Genomic DNA, 16,651 nt, shown 5'->3' with positions numbered 1-16,651 from the left:
TGCCTAAGATTACAATTCAACCACCATCTGAATGAACAAAGCCATTCAAACGGGTACAGGACACACAAAGTCCTTTTACTTTAGTCATTCCAGGCTGATTTCACACTCCTGTGCAAATGAAAAGTATTTCTGGCCTGTCACAGCATAAGAGCTACCAGGGGATAGCTCAGTGATTTGGTGCAAACCCTTCCCTTCGAGACTTTTATCCTTCCTCAGACACAAGGTTTTCCCTACACACAAACACAGAGCGCTTGTCCTGGGGTCAAGGCTCAGCAGCCCCGGATTACAGCAGCGCGATGGGTAATGTGACAAGGCATAAAGCCAAGAAAATGACTGTACATACAGGAATTATGAGAACCACTCAGCGTCTTGGAGTAACTTGATACCAATATGAAGACTACAGAGAAAACTCTTTCATATAGTGTGGTTTCATCGCATGACCGCTATTACAGTAGGGTTTCAGAAACTGTACAATAACCAAAGCACAACTTTTACTGTAGGGCATCCACCACACAATACCGTACACTAAAGTCAAACCAAGTAACATGTGGACTTCATGCTACTCTAGTACTTTCCCTTACTTACGTCAAGGACATAAATAAAACTCCTGTATAGAGGGCTTGGGTACAAGTAGCTTAATTAGTTTTGTACATCCATCTAACACCCTTACAAATCGTAATTCAGCTGTCTGCACTGGTACAGAAGTGAGTACATGCCCTTTCCTAAGGCAAGCTTTGCTCTTAGCCAGCTATGGAATTTTTTTGGCTTCTAGTTTGTTTAAGTTAAAGCAGCCCTGAGGCTGCTCTAACTTCAGCTAGTTTTTCACAGTTTACAGCCAATAAGCAGTTTCACATGAAAAGCTCACAAAGAAACATAAAGGACTAATAAATTGCTGCAGTAGACAGTTTTTCCTCCATACCAACAGTTCTCTCCAAAACGGAGAGGCTGTACAATCTCAGTCTTAAATTCAAAAAACACTTTGTCCTGTTTAAATGAAACATTAAATCACACGCTATAATACTATGCAGAAAGTAACGCCAAATGGAGCAAAGCATTACAATGTCAACAAGGTCAACAACATGTTAACACAGAAGAGAGCAAAGCTCCATGCACAGCTTTAAGTAAAAGACCCAACTGGACAAAAGCCTGAGCAACCTGCTCTAGTTGACCCTGCCTTGAGCCGGGGAGTTGGGCTAGATGATCTTCAGAGATCCTTCCCGCCCTCAACCATTCTGTGCAGATTTGCTATTTTCTCATTTTGTGATGACAGCATGGTACCAGGCTTGGACTGAAAACAACACAAAAAGGTTAAGGCTCCACTATGGCATTAACTGTCAAAGTCCTGCGGGAGGCTCCCATGTAGTTATGAGACATCCATGCACATTCACCAGGCCAACCCTGTGCTTTGTCGTCTTCTGTTCCTCTTCCTCTCCCCCCACATTGCTCCCCTCCAGAAAACCATAAAGCCTGCTTTGGTCAAGCTGAATTCTTGCTAACCTCTTCTGTGCTTAGCCAAAATTATACTGGTCTAGCAAAGTGGTTCCTGGCAGCCATCAAAAGACTGTTATGCCTGTATGCCAGAAATACTGAAAAGAAAGCAACCATTTAAAAAAAAAAACTCAAAACCAAATCTGTGTCAAAAGTGATGCTCTGTTCTTTAGGAATCCAGTTGTTTTGTACATTTGTAACTACCATTACCTTGCCTGCAGTGCAGGTAACTCAAATCCATTTCATGTTCCAGAATAATGTATTAATTTCGTTTGCACAGAAATTGCTATAGACTGTCTACCCTTAACAAAAATAATAATAATCTATCTCAATTTGTGTCCCCTTAGTCTGTAAAAGGTAAGTATTGCAAAACACATAGTCCCACCACTCACCGCAGAAAACCATTCACTAACTAGTCTAAAACCTGTGGTAAGCTCAGGAGAGATGAGCCACAAGCGTATGGTTTCACACCTTGCTAGCTCAGCAGATGCAAACAAGCCACACACATTAAAACTCTGCTTGGCTTATGAAAATGCCAAATGGGTAATAACACGCAACTCAAAAACACATAATCTCAGTACATCATAAACTGTCCTAAATTTATCCCCACAGTGGTGAGAGACAGGTTAATTCTCACATATCCATTTTGCAACCAAGTAGTTCGAACATGAAAACAATTAAAGCACAATTTTATTTTAACATTAGCTAATCTGATTTAAAGATATCTGAAATCATTTTTTGAGTGATGGCATTTTAGGTGTAAATAAGATAATTTAAAGAACAATTATCAGAAGAAGTACATTGGCTGCTGAAACTCCAAAACAAATTAAACAAGTCAATTGAGGAGAAATTGGTGACAAAGCGACTGGAACCAGTCCATTTACGCAATAAGCCAGATTTTGACAGCAACAGCATCTTCTGCAAGAAGAGAGAATATTTTCCTCATTTCAAATTACTCAGTTTAGTTCAGAACAATCACTAGTTCATTCCAGGTTGAGAAACAAATTAGGAACTGAAAAAGCAAGTAAACTTGGTTTTTTTCTTCCAGTCTGCAAACAAGAAGTAGGTGTGGGAGGCTGAGATCTACCAGCTCCAACGCCTTGACAAGCATAGTCTCAAGTCACCATCAGTTTTGTTTGTTTAGTACAGGTCACATTACACTGCTTAGTTATAAACACAAAATAGGCTGAGATTTTTTTTTCCTAAATACTCAGCACATTTAATATTGCTTATTAGTTTAAAAACAGCAAATGAAAATGTTTGTTTTCCATGTTATAATCAAACTCCAATTTCCACCCAAAAGCAGCTTGAAAAAGATCACAACTGAAAGATTAATCATGTAATAAGTCATCCATCATTTTCAAAAAAGCATAAAAATAAAGACTAAGTAAATCTATGTAAATGTATACAGTCGCTTAGATGCATACAGAGTATATCCTTCTCATTATTAAGAACAACTTTTTTTTCTTTTTGCCAAGACTACATTTATTTGCAAGTGAGTGCCTTAGAGGTCATCAAAAGAGAAGAGTCAATCTTTCTTTAGGAAAAGAAATAAAAGCTACAAACATTAAACAAGATTAACATGGGCCATTTCGATCAAGGTCTCTGACTTGTCAACTTCAACCAACGCACCCTGTAAAACAGGATATATGTGTGGCATAATAAAGGGTTGAACACTGATCTTTTAACCACAGAACTAGGATAAATATTCAGGTATCACTAAAACCAGTGCATATCATTACCCAGATTCTCTGACACATAACATTTCTAAAAAGCCTGAACAGAAAAAGACAGGGAGAGTCACACCTACGTTTTAACTGTTCTATCCATGTCAAAACTTGTAAATTTTCCCCTCCCAGCTTTAGAAATTCCCCCAGTATCTTTTTTTTAATTCACCTATTTGAATACATAAGACTTAAAGGTTGCATTTTACTCTTAAAACTTAAGTGGTGTAGCTTGCAACACCTTATGACATCTCTAGTATCCTCTGTAACAAGGATGCTAACACTTTGCAGGCAAATAAAATGAACTTTTCCTTTACGGTTACATCTTGATCAAACTCACATTCACAGTTACAAGAGGGCTGGGTTCCTACTTTATAAACAATTTGTATTGAAAGAATTTGGGTCAAGGACAGTCTACTGCCAATAACAGCCTACATCTCCCTACAAGTACTGGCCAGTAAGTAGCACAAGTATCTTAAAAACATTTATTCCATCACGTTAACAAAACTTAATTGGACTGCAAAGGTCTGAAAAAAATCACTTTGCCTACTGAGACATCCCCACAAAAGCCTTCTCAGAAGTCCCCAAAAGATTAACAAATGGATTGCTGCCACCAAGCAAACTCACCACTTCTCTTTTCCATGTGCCAACTTTGTTCTAAATAGCAACTCTGATATCTCAGCATTACTGGTGCGAGCCTTCCAAAGCAGGCTGCAGTTCAGAAGTAGACTTTTTATTTTAATCTCTAGTAAAGCACATTTAACAGACCAAAGTAAGGAAGTCGGTTCTGGTTGGTGAGGAAATTTAGGCATTCACTGCTTTTTTTGGATGTGAAAATCAAACTTTATCAACCAGTACAAAATGTTTATTATACACCAGACCACAAAAATGAGATCAGATTCTCTGTTTCCCTGATCAGCACAGTGTAACTTTGTGCAGTAAGTCTGAAACTAACAAGGGATTGTATAGTCACGAAACAGGCTTAATCAATCTTTATTTCTTTTGTGCCATAATAAAACATTTTTGTCTGTTGTTTTCTCTCTTAACAAATATATCTTATAGTTAGCCACACAAAACCAAGCTGAGCTCGGGGGGAGGAGAGATCTTTTTACTTTGAAATGATAACTGCAACTTACAGGCTTTGCTCTGTTGATTCTGAACTGCAATGAATGGAGTTATTTCCTCACATTCCTGTTGTATAATTCTTCCTTCACCAGCCTTCAGCTATCAGCAGATCAGAGCTGGAGTTTACTCTGGAGTTGGCAGTAAACAAAAGAACAAATCTGCACTGTTTCCTCTGAAATAAGAAATTGTAGCCCTTGTCCAAATATATTAAAACATTGAAACATGCAGGACGATTAAGGAGTTGTGTATTAGATAAATGAAGTAGTGTGCTCAACAGATTAAAAAAAAAAGAGAATAATTAAGTGGAAAGATTTACGTATTTATAGAGCACAAACGAGGCATTGTCAAATAATTCCAGCCATCAAATGGAGCCTAATTTAAGTTATAACTGAGTGGAAGAAGTAGCCTGTGGATTCAAACTATCGTGTTAACGAACAACTCGGCTGTTACTTCTTGATGACAAATGCACAATAGTCATACTTTTCCTTAACAGACCTGCAATACATTTGCTCTAGTGCTGAAGCATAAGAGCATCCAGCTTGCAGGGGGAGCCATCTAGGAACTAATAAAAGCCACATTTTTCATTCAAATACTGACTTTCATCTGAAAGTAATAAACAAATATTCAGCTGAAGGGATCTTTAATGAGTTACATGGCAAAAGAGAAATATTTTTTCCTCTTTTTTATTTCTCAGCTCAACATCAGCGGGCACCAGTGCTGTTTCATTTACATCACTGATGTTGTACCTTATCCCCAGACGATGCATTACATCTATGCAACAGCTCTGCCAATGGATGAAAACAGTTTAGCATGGGAAATAAGCAACCAGCCCACTACAAACTACAGCCAGGTATTTATTTATTTAAAAGGCAAATGTCCAAGTTCAGACAAGAGGAAGAAAAAAAAAAAAATCTTAAAAAAAAATGAACAGCCCTGTTAAAACGTCCGATACCTAAACCAGCATTTCTCCAGCACATAGTGCTCCCCAGCTTTACACCGTGGGTTTGATCCAGTACTTCTGTTCCACCTTTTGAATCTCATTTAGTTTCTAAGCACTCTGTCAGCTTCTGACTTGGCATCAGCCTTAGCCTGATGGGACCACATGGTAGGTTGAGGACTGCATGACAGGACTGCCAGGCAAAGTGCCAGAAGCAGGAAAGAAAGGGAAATAATAACAACATTTGTAGATAAACAATAAGAGACCATCAGGAAGGAAACCTGCTCTTTCCAAGGTTTAATGTATTAAAACACTGCAGAATGTTCTCACAGCCCAGCAGCAACTGAAACACCCAGCAGCCCTGAACACAAATTGATGACATTCACAATTAAAGAGCTTATGTCCTTCGTTAGCCCAAACAAGTAACTTCTATTCTCTCTCTTTCTCATTTATCTGATTCTCACTAGCTCTTACCCATCCTGAACATCCACCAGCAAGGTCAGCACCATACATGCACATGGTGATGCAAACAAGAAGGCAAAGTGCTTTAGGAAAGGGCAGGCAGGCAGCTTTAGCCATGAGGCTTCCCATCACTCCAGCCTCCTGTGGTGTCTGGACATCAGCACAAGGTTCTTCTGTAACAGATGGTCACCAAGTCAGACTAAAAATGAAGCCCCCAAACCTCAGATATCACACGCACATACACCCCTAGAGAAGAGGGAGGGAATCAAGACATTTGGGAGTCTGCCGCACCAAAAGAAGACATGAGCAACCTGTTTTAGAAGAGTAAACACTGTTTTACAACTTGCAAAAGCCTTTATTCAGTGGTCTTCCTAGGACATGCAGGATGGCAGAAGCCAAGGGGAAGAAAAAACAAAAACAAACAAAAAAAGGTTTTAACAACAGGAGTAACTTGCCTTTGCCAGATGATCACCCAATGTTGCAGACCAATCTGTGTTTCATATAAGGGCATAAATGACATTTGTTTGTCTGAGTTCATATCAAAGGAAACAGACTACTGATCTCTTGAATGTCCTCAAATGATGCACAGACACATTTTAAGCACTTGTTGTCCTATTATGCTCTGAAATCCAAAATAGACCTTTTATTACAGTATCTCCAGTTTCAGGACACCTAGACAGTAAACAAGGGATCGGGAATGAGAAACACTTATATTAATAGCAACAACACACTGTTCATAAGTAGAGGTGTCAATTATTACTAAGCAAAATGGACAGATTACCAAAAATACCACCATGAACTTAGCAAAGATAACAAACCTAGTTTCATTTTTTGTTCAAAGACCGAAGAAAATCCAGTTTATTCTGTACAGTTTATCATTGTTTACTTCTTGCTACATTTTTATTAGAATAAATATTTTTAAGCACCTCTCCACTCTAAGAATACCTCCTGCCTCCGAGCATCCCATGGTAGAGGCTGCATGACAAGCAGCCTCGAACTTGGGGCAGAGCCCAGCCTGGCTCTTCCACCCTATCCGGCTTCTCTGGGAAGCATCTCACTCACACGGCCAGCCTTCTGTATTTAATGCCAAATCTGCAAGCTTGCAAAGAGCCTGTAATTCTGCTTCAAGTCACCAATATATGCAAACTGCACCTCTAGAAGAAGACCTGAGCATCTTGGAAAAGAAACCAGACTGACAGATGCTTTTGAAATGGCTGCCTTAAACACTTCTGTGGCCAAGGTCTCATCCTTTACACATGCAGAACTTGTTCCTTCTCTTCAGCATGCTGGAATAATGACCATCTCCAACTAAAAAGTATCAGAAAACTCTTGAGTTAGAGATTTTAAAATTTGTGATGCTACACACATGACCTACAATTATTTTAACCACCCAGCCCTGTGAACAAACTAACCTCTCAACTTCATCCTAGTTATAACTTAATAGCATTAGAATTTAAGTAATACCTTTCTCTCTCAACTACTTTATTTCACTGTTTACCATTAAATCTTTATATTAGGTACCAGAACAGAGAGAGGAAAGGCTACTTGTTAACTCATTGACTCCAGATGTTCAAGGGTCTACCAAAGCATTACCCAGAAATGAGGCTAATTACATTATACAGATACAGTGCTTGGAAGAACCCTGACCCCACTTTATTCTCCAGGACTTAAACTCTCCATGTATTTTTATATACACTCAAAAGACAAGGTCAGGCTCACCTTCCTTCTCCCCATTGCATGCACTGGTGGCTCAGTGCAAGCATTATCCAAGACTGTCCTTCCTCCCCCTCCACTCAGATTTAATTCCTATGCAGTAAAAGGAGATGCAGTTAAAAATATTTTGCAATTAGGAAAAAAATCAAGACAGGAATATAGCAGCACTTTAGTATGTCTATCAAGTCCTCAAGCAGGTTACTTGTGGCACATCGGCCAATAGCATGAGATGCTTTGACCTGGAAGCAGAGACAATTTTGACCAAGCTCCAACTCTGACCAAGGAAGCGGAGATAATTTTGGTGGGAGGGAAGCTGTTCTTTTTGCAGCACGCAGGGAGTTGAAGGTGGGCGTTCACAGATGAGTGCAGTTCTCTGCCCCAGAGAACTAACATTTACAGAGGCACATACAAAAGAAAAAGGATGCAATGTTAACACCAGGCACAGTTGTTATATTTACATACATAAACACACAGCACGCCTTCTGAATAGGTGAAGATCCCTAGCACCAAGGAACTCTCAAGCCAAACACGGACGCAACACGATTAGTAAAACACTAGGATGTGATGACAGCAATAGCAAAAAGATTAGACACATGCAAATCTTCAGCATGCAACCAGAAATTACACGGATCTGATCCTCCACTAGGGTGCCTGGCAGAGCTCCGTCGAAATCAATAGGTCTGCACTTATTCACACAAGCAGCGCATCAAGAGCACATTGCTCAGTGTACCTGCTTAGGATTTTCACTATTCTTTCTGGACTACCTGTCTTAATGCAACGTTGCATAAAATACCTCATGCCTAAAAAAGTTATGATTAATAGTGTTTTTCTTTCAGCTCAGTTCAGCCCACTGTTTTATTCACTACTGGTCTCACCTCTTCACCTCGTTAACTGCTTTCTTGCTTCTGGCCATCGGAATAGTTCCAAAATTGCTATTCTTTGTTCAAAAAAATACTGCCATTGTAACAGAAGCTAAATTAAAAGACTCATGTCATGAACAAGGGCAGACTGAAAGTGGCAAAAGGCCAAATAAAAAGAGGGAGATTTGTTACTTTTCCTTCCCAAGAGGATTAAGAAAAACGTACCAGATTTAAAAAATTGTTCCAGCCCTTTTCCCTGGTGTATGAGAACATGAAAGAGACTCCAACACTCCCTCCAGATCACTCCTGAGAAGAGCCTATGTAAAAACTGTAGTTTCTTGCATGACTAACATAAGGATACCAATGATGTCATTGCCACCTCTCTGGATCACATCTGTCCCACAAATCATTATTTCTTACTGGCAGCCTTGCAGCACAGGTAAAAAACGCTGTTTAAGGTCTCACTGGGAAAAATGTAGGTGGTATAAGTAACTGCCATCGTTGCTATCTCATCAAAAAAGATTAGCAGGGATGTAGGCCACCTTCCCCTTTCATCCCCCAAGTGGTCCTTTTTCAGATGGGGTGGTTGGGAGGGGAGATTTGTCTTGCACCCATATAAAAAGTTGTTGTCTCCTGGGCACATTCACTTCTTAAAGGAGGAGGAAAAAGAAACAGTGGGATCATAAATCTATGGAGTTATATCTCCCAGAGACCCTCACCTTCCTCATACACATGGTGTTTATCAAAGCAGAAGGTCCGTGGGGCAGGGACCTTGTTTGCCTCAGGGCATGTAAAAAGCACACAGGAGAAAGCAATGTTTCAGTACTATCAGTTGTCTTAAGAATGACACAAACAAGCTTCCCCTTCTCTCCCCTGCATCTCTACTGTCTGCAAAAACAACAAAACAAACAAAAGGGAAAGAAATAGAAGTTTCCCGTGCCAACAAACCTTTCCACAAACAGTTTTTGTTCCTGACTAGTGAGATTCCATGAAAGCTAGAGAAAGATTATCGATACTGTGCATGGAAAGGGCCAGACACCACAGTGACCAGAGGCAATACCAAACTGTCAAGTGCTGCACCCAAATACAGGACAAGGTATCACACCCAAAGGGCTTATCCTACTGTTCTAACCCTTTCACAGCTCTCTGATGTTGAAGATGTGATACGCAGTGTGAAACAAAAAGACAGCAGGACCATCCCTGAACTTAAATAAATAAATAAATAAATAAAAATCCACCAAAACCCAGTCTGTGCATTAGAAGTGACAGATTTAAAGATTTCACTGTTGACGTTAACAGTGACATTTTAAGCATGGGAGGGGGAGCAACAACCCCTCCAAAAAATCAGCAACCTCTTTCAATTCTAATGAAATACACATTAAAAATAGAAATTCAAGGTTGAAGAGCCTTTAATGCCCTGAGTATTCAGGGACAGCAGTAAACAAGGTGCTGATATACTTTACACTGCAAACAATGTTAGTGGTGAGCCAAATGGGATGAGCCCCAAATCAGAGTGAAATTTCAATGCACGAAGTTTAACTGCAAGATAAGGGACTGTAATCAAATTACACCACAAATAGGCCCATTCATCCGTAAGCATTATCGCAGAGAGAGGATTGAATTACAGCTTGGAATAAAACAATTTAAGAAATAAAAAGCAAATTTATTATCTATTTATTATTTTCCTACTGCCAAAGAAAATTTCCCACCTGCATACAAGAATGCTATCCGAGATGAATCTAGGGAGAAAACTGAAATACTAATTATCAGGCTGGAAAAACAAGAAGAGTTGGAGTTGTGTTATTTACATTCCCATTCCTCTTTCTGAATAGAGCAACAAAGTCAACGAGCTAAGTGAAGACACGAGAACATGCATTTGCAATTCAAGTTGTTTTGCTGCGAAAGGCCTAGGCAGCTTATAGACATTCAATAAATCGGACAGAGTATTATTTTTCCTCCCCCTAAAAAAAAAAAAAATTCTCACAGTGCCTTCCGCTACGTTTTTCTTTTTTTTCCCCGAAAGCTATCACAATCCATATTACTCAATACCAGAATTTTTAAAGAGAACCAAGTGCAAGGCATGCATTGCCCCTCGTCCTCCTCCAATTTGGCAGCACTGAAACAGCACCTTTTAAAACAAACACGCGTGTGGACGATTCGCTCTTGCAGTAAGTGCTGCAAGGAACAACAACCAGGGGAAAAAAAAAAAAAGAGCGAAAGGAAAAAAAACCACTCCTCCTCCTCCTCCTCCTCCTCCTCCTCTGGTTGCTGCCGTTGCCTTTGTTGTCCGGCGGTCGCCCCGTGCCTGCAGCCCGCCCGGCCGGCCCCCGGCCCCCACCTGTTTTCATCCACCCGCTCACCGCAGAGCGCGGCTGCCGGGCGAGGTGGCCCGGGAAGGGCAGCAGGAGGCGGGAGCCTCGCTGGGGGCTGCCCTCCAGCGCTGCGGGGGGACCCCAAACTCCGCGCTGACCCCCGTCACCATCTCCCAGGCTTGGGATGGGGGGGGGTGTGGGGAAGACCCAGGTGTCCCCCCTCGCCCCCAAAAGCCCTGCCCTCTGGCGAGGAGGGTGTCCCCCTCACCCCAGCACCCTGACTTCTTGCAAGGAGGGTGCCCTCACCCACCCCGGCACCCTGCCCCTTTACAAGGGGGGCGTCCCCCCCCACTCCAGCACTCTGCCCCTCTGCAGGAAGGAGGGTAACCTACCCCTTTGCAAGGAGGGTGCCCCCCACCCCCACAGCCTGCCCCCTTTCAAGAAGGGTGCCCCTCACCCCAGGACCCTACCCCCTTGCAAGAGGGGTGTTCTCCAGCCCAGGACCCTGCTTTTTTTCAAGAAGGAGGGCGCCTCCCCCCGCCCCTTGCAAGAAGGAGGCTGCCCTGCCCCTTGCAAGGAAGGTACCCCCACCCCAGCCCCTTCTCAGGGACGGAGGGTGCCCCCAACTCCAGCACCCTGCCCCTCTGCAGGAAGGAGGGTGTCCTCCCAGCACCCGGCCCCCTTGTACCAAGGAGGATACCCCCAGCACCCTGCCCCCTCGCAAGGAGGGTGCCCCCAACACCCTGTCCGCTGGCAAGGAGAGCGCCCGGCCCCTCGCGAGGGAAGCGCCCCCAGCCCCCGCGCTGCCCCAGCCCCAGCACCTACCTCGTCTTGGAGGACAGGAAAGCAAGTTTGATTAATCCATAGGTAAACAACTGGATGCTCTCCTTGGCTATGCTGGCCACTCTGAGCCTGTGCTCTAGGATGTGCAGTTCCATCTTTTCCTCTTTCTCATTTGTAGTTCATCTATCCCTGGGGTTTATTTTGTGTTTTTGAATGGGGAGGGGGAGCGGGGCTGTTATTGTCGGTGCCTTTTTTTTTTTTTTTTTTTTTTTTCCCTTCCCCCTGGCTCCTTCTTCTCCTTCCCGGCTCCGGGGGCGGGGAGGGGCGGGCGGGGGGGGGATGAGGGAGCAGAGGGTGCAAAAGTTGGACCGGCGGGGGAGGCCGGCGGGGCGCGGAGCGGAGCCGGGCAGGGAGGCAGCGGAGCCCGGAGTGCCGAGCAGCTGGTGCTCGCTGGAACAAACAACTTGCCACTCAACCCCGGCCCAGCGCGCCTGCGCGCCGCCCCGCCGCATGCCGGGCCTTGGAGTCCGCGCCGCCGCCGCGGGACGGGACGGGACGGGACGGGACGGGACGGGACGGTCCGCCCTGCCCTGCCCTGCCCTGCCCTGCCCTGCCCTGGGGAGGGGGCCCGGGCAGCCCCCCCACCGCACCGCCGCTGCCTCCAGGTGCGATTTCGACCAGTCACTTGAAAAAAAAATAAAAAGGAAATTTATTACAAATAGTTGTAAGCCACCAACCTTTTTTTTTTTTGGTTGGTTGGTTTGGTTAATTTTCATTGCACCTATCGTTTGACTCGGGGAGGGGAGGCACACAGGGCATCTGGAAAATCTTTCACAACCCAAAAGCCAGCAGAAAGGAGAGCTTAAGAAGTTTTCATTAACAATAGGGAAATACTCAAATCTTACCCTGTTTATTCTGCTAGGTGGCAGATAGGGAGTCCTCATCTATTTCCCTGTGCAGCAAAAATAAAGTGGAAAAAGCGCCAATTTTTATGAAAGTATTACAGAAGTAAACTCGCAGTTGTTCAGAACATAAAAACAGCCTTGTGTGTGTGACAGTTGGTAATGCTGGAAGGGCGAATGGCCTGTTTCTCCCAGTCTTCGCCCCACTCCTCAACAAGGAGGTTGAAGGGAGGTAGGAATGGATGGACCTTCAAACCAGCACCCCAGAAATGGGGCTGCTCTGCCACCGGGACTGCCACAGGGCTGGCACCAAGACACTGCCCCAGCCATGTTGTTTGTGAGCGCCGGCTCCTCTGCACAGAGCCCCACTGCCACCACGCAGACTAAAACAGGAATTAGATTCAGGCTTGGGGTGTTCTTAAAACAGGACTTGGGCCATAAACCTGATTTTAGCTTCTGTGCAGGGCTCCCTTTGACTTCAGATCACACTGATTCTGCCATCAACAACAACAACAATAATACCACCTAGATCACTATGGCACTTTTCATTAGTAGATCTCAAAGAAGCTTTATAAAGACCATCAATAGCAACCCTTCTGTTCTACACATGGGGAAACTGAGGCACAGGATGTATCCAAGGGCGCAAGATCCGAGCTCCGTTAGCCAAGCCCCACTCCAGGCCAGTCCTCTTCCCTATACAGAAGGAATAGCTTCTGCAGTTGTGAATTAAACTTTTAGGGCCTGTATTCTTGTGGCAGAAATCCCTTGAATCCAACTCTGGAGACAAGCTTCTGAAACTAGGATTTCCAAACCCTTTCTATTCTGTTAGTTCCCACTGGATGGCTGTATTTCTCCCCTGGACATGTCTGTTCTTCCTCTGCCCATGGTCATACTTCTGAAAGGCTGTCTTAATTTTGTTATATCCCAAAAGGAAAAAATTGAAATTAAGAGGCATTCGTATCAATAGTTAGTCAAAGTCATTCAGAGGAAAGGCAACAAAGATAAAATATCAAGTCTCTACTTCATTTTTTAAAAGCATTTAAAAACCGAGGAGTTGTTTTCCTTTGTTGCCTCACACAGAAGTTCAGATGACTGTAGGCGTTGCATTTTAGGAAGCTGAAGAGGGTTTTTAATCTGCTTCCACTGCCAGTTCAAGGTCTTGGTCTTCAAAGCTCTGAATGTATCTGCACCCAGCTACAAAAAGTGCCTGCACCCGCATCTACAAATCACAGACATATCTGTGTTCCTCGGGGACAATGCAGACCACAGAGTCCAGAAGGAAGCAGCCAGGGACAAATCACACACCGTCAAGGTTGTTGCGAGCTTCCAGAGGAAATCAGACAAATGTAGCCTGAATCACTTCTAGGAAATGCAGCAAAATTTTCCTCTTTTAAAAGACTTTTCCATCATAATCAGGGCAACATTCACAACAACAACTCTTCCCCTTCCCACTTAGAGAAAAAATATGCTGCCCCCAAGCAGCGCTTTCTCAACCCAGAGAGGCCAGGCACTCCAGGAAGGCCACCAGGGATTATGCTATTACCAGTCTAATTACCACAGAAACTGCTTACATGAAACAATGAGAGATGGTAGAACAAACCCAAAGGTAAAATCAGTGGGGACCTTTTGAAGCAAGCAAATCATCAGATACTTTGTTCTGCCTGCAGGGAAGGAGAAAAGAGGCCCTGAGTTAGTCATCTGGATTTACTAAAAAAAGAAGAATCAAGCAAACAAGCAAAAAACATCCCTCAAAACTCACAAAACACAAAAATACTTCTTCATTTTGTAAGTTTACATCTGGTGCTCTCCAAAATTGCGATTTCTTTCCTGGGTCTGGTCAGCTGCTATGGCTTTCCAAGTCTTTCAAAGAAGGCCTGAAGGCCTCTCTGAGATGGAAACACAGACCTCATGGATATGTGAACCTTCACATAGTTGACTATAGGAAGCACTAGGAAAATACAAAGCCCTACCAACACCCAACCCAATTTTCTACACGTGACAAATATGCCTAGCTCAGCACAGGCAAATTTTTCAAGAGCAGGCAACCTGGCAATTAGCCAAAATACTATTAAGTGCCCCCTCCTCCAGCTGTCATTAGTATTCAGATCTCTCTCTCCCTTGTTGCCAGGTATACCTGGGAGATTCCGTGCAGGGAACAGCCTAGAATGTGTTGTTATTATATATAACATGCTACAATATCTTTTGATTATTGCAATTCCAAGTTTTCTGTATTTTTGCAGCTTGAAAGGACTCAGTTGGCCCAGCCACAGAGCAGGGACCTGTTGTGAAAGATGATGTAACCACACTTTTTTATTAAAACCAAAACCCATTCCCTGCCCACACAGCTTCCAATGTCAGTTACCGCAGCACATGCTGGGCAGACAGAACAAAGAAACGGGGAGAACGGACAAGAAAACAGGAAGATGAGAGAGCAGCAAAGCAAATCTCAGTATGAGGACCAGGCACCATGAGTCATCTCCTGCCTGGATGGAGAGCAGAGCACTTATGAGCCATCAAAAGTAGATGAGATTTCTAAGTGCTCTAGGTCAGACACCACCCATAACGCTACACAAAACTTGGGGTTTGAAGCCTTGGGGCTAGAGGTGGGGGCTTTCCCTGGTGGAAGACTGCAGACTGTACTTGGACTGATGGGCAGTCTTCAGATATCTCAGCTTCTGCTCATGATCACAGGGATGTTCTTACTGCTGAGCAGGACAAGAGCCATCTCCTGTTTGCCTTGGGGCACTGTCTGTCTACAAGTGAGGTCCTCAGAAGAAATGCAGTGTTTTATGAAAAACCTGAATTCAAGATGATCTGTATTTTTGCCTTGAACATTTACCTCAGCAGCAACCAAGGTACAGCCAGGTACAGGTCACCAACAGTCCTTTGGGAGACTCTAGCTCTTGTGAGTCTGAATTTTGTCTGAATACAAAATTCCTTATAAAGCACGCTGCAGTCCAACACCCAAGTTTCTGCATGCAGATTGCTTCCAAACCAAACGGAAACACTCAACAACAATCAGTGTTTCAGGAAAAAGAAATTTAAAAAAATGTAGAAACAGTTTAGGTGAAAGGAATGTAATTACACACTGTGACGAACAGTTCATGAAGATCAGCACTGTACACAGAGGAAAAATAAAGGAGAATTTCTAATCACGTGAATCATGTTTTATGCAGTTACTCCAAACTACAGCAGGATATTTCGGTATTATTTTATTTAGATGGTGGAAGGAAGTTCTTAAATCATTTGTGGTCTTTTCTGATACCATAAAAAAGCCCCAACTTACCCTACCTAGTTCTCAAAGATGAAGCTTTGGTAGCCTTTTACAGATGGATTTTAACATGCAGTATCTGAATTTTTGGCAATAAAACCTCATTTTCAAAAAAAAAAAAAATTAGATTAAATTCTCTCACATGATTTGTATGACATTGCACTGCTGCAAATTTAACATTCTCTGCTGTTGGCAGAATTACGCTCTTCTTTCAGAAACATCTGAAGTTCAACAGCATCTTGACCTCTGACTAGGGCTTGTAACAGCTTCTAAGATCTAAAATAGCAGATAATACAAGCCCTAATGTGAATGATGTAATGGCAATACCCTGGATAAATATGCCCAAGGCAAGATGAATCCAGTGTCGCAGTTGTTTATACTAGCATTTGCTTTTCTGCAGTAGACAGAGCATATGAAGTTCTTAGCACGTCTATAGCTCTGGTGTGAAACCAGGGTCAGTGTGCATTTCTGGGGTCCCTTTCAGACACAGTAAGTAAGGGACACAGCAATCTGTTCCATCTTCTAAGCTCAGAGAGTACTTTTTGAATGCAGCCTGTGTTTCAGGCTTTGAGGACTGGAGGTATCTTCAGGTCAGTCACTGCTTTTGACCAAGAGGGAAGCCATCACATTTCTTAACAGTCTTAACCAGTTTATTCTGAGAAGAAAGTTACTAAGTAACTGTAATTATCCTGGAACTCCTTGCTTAAGTTAAACAGGCCTTTTTGACCCAGGGAAGGTAATGCTTCTTTAGACAAGCAGGTAAACAAAGGCACAGAAAGGCAGGCAATGAACCAAGGTCACACCATTAGTGATTACCATTTTTGGAAGTACAATTCATAGGCTACTGCTTGATCATGAGACCTCTGTGAGGTTGTTTGAGGCAGACAGACAGGATGGGTTTACAAGCTGCTATCTTAACACTTCAGTGACACTTAGTCTCTTCTTAAAAAAATCAGTTCTTTAAGAATAATCATGTGTAAAAAATAAAAAAAATAAAAAAGGAAAAAAAAAGCTTCCCAAATGATAGCTTCTGGGCTTGCTTGTGAAAAATTACCCATTTGTTTAATTGAAAAG

The 16,651-nt window shown here is 42.9% G+C and overlaps 1 protein-coding gene across 1 annotated transcript in view; it reads right to left on the bottom strand.

The window, feature by feature from the left end:
- The window catches only part of CASTOR2 (cytosolic arginine sensor for mTORC1 subunit 2), a 124,990-nt gene extending 113,114 nt beyond the window's left edge, over positions 1 to 11,876 (bottom strand). The window contains exon 1 of the mRNA XM_072881850.1: positions 11,447 to 11,876. Within this exon, the coding sequence (XP_072737951.1) occupies positions 11,447 to 11,559 (113 nt within the window). The 5' untranslated portion in view covers positions 11,560 to 11,876. The remainder of the gene's footprint in view (positions 1 to 11,446) is intronic.
- Between the last annotated feature and the right edge of the window lie 4,775 nt (positions 11,877 to 16,651).

Source organism: Ciconia boyciana, chromosome 17 (assembly GCF_034638445.1).
Source record: "Ciconia boyciana chromosome 17, ASM3463844v1, whole genome shotgun sequence".
Taxonomy (NCBI): domain Eukaryota; kingdom Metazoa; phylum Chordata; class Aves; order Ciconiiformes; family Ciconiidae; genus Ciconia; species Ciconia boyciana.
Note: the sequence above shows the minus strand (reverse complement) of the source record. Positions and strands in the feature narration are given on the sequence as shown.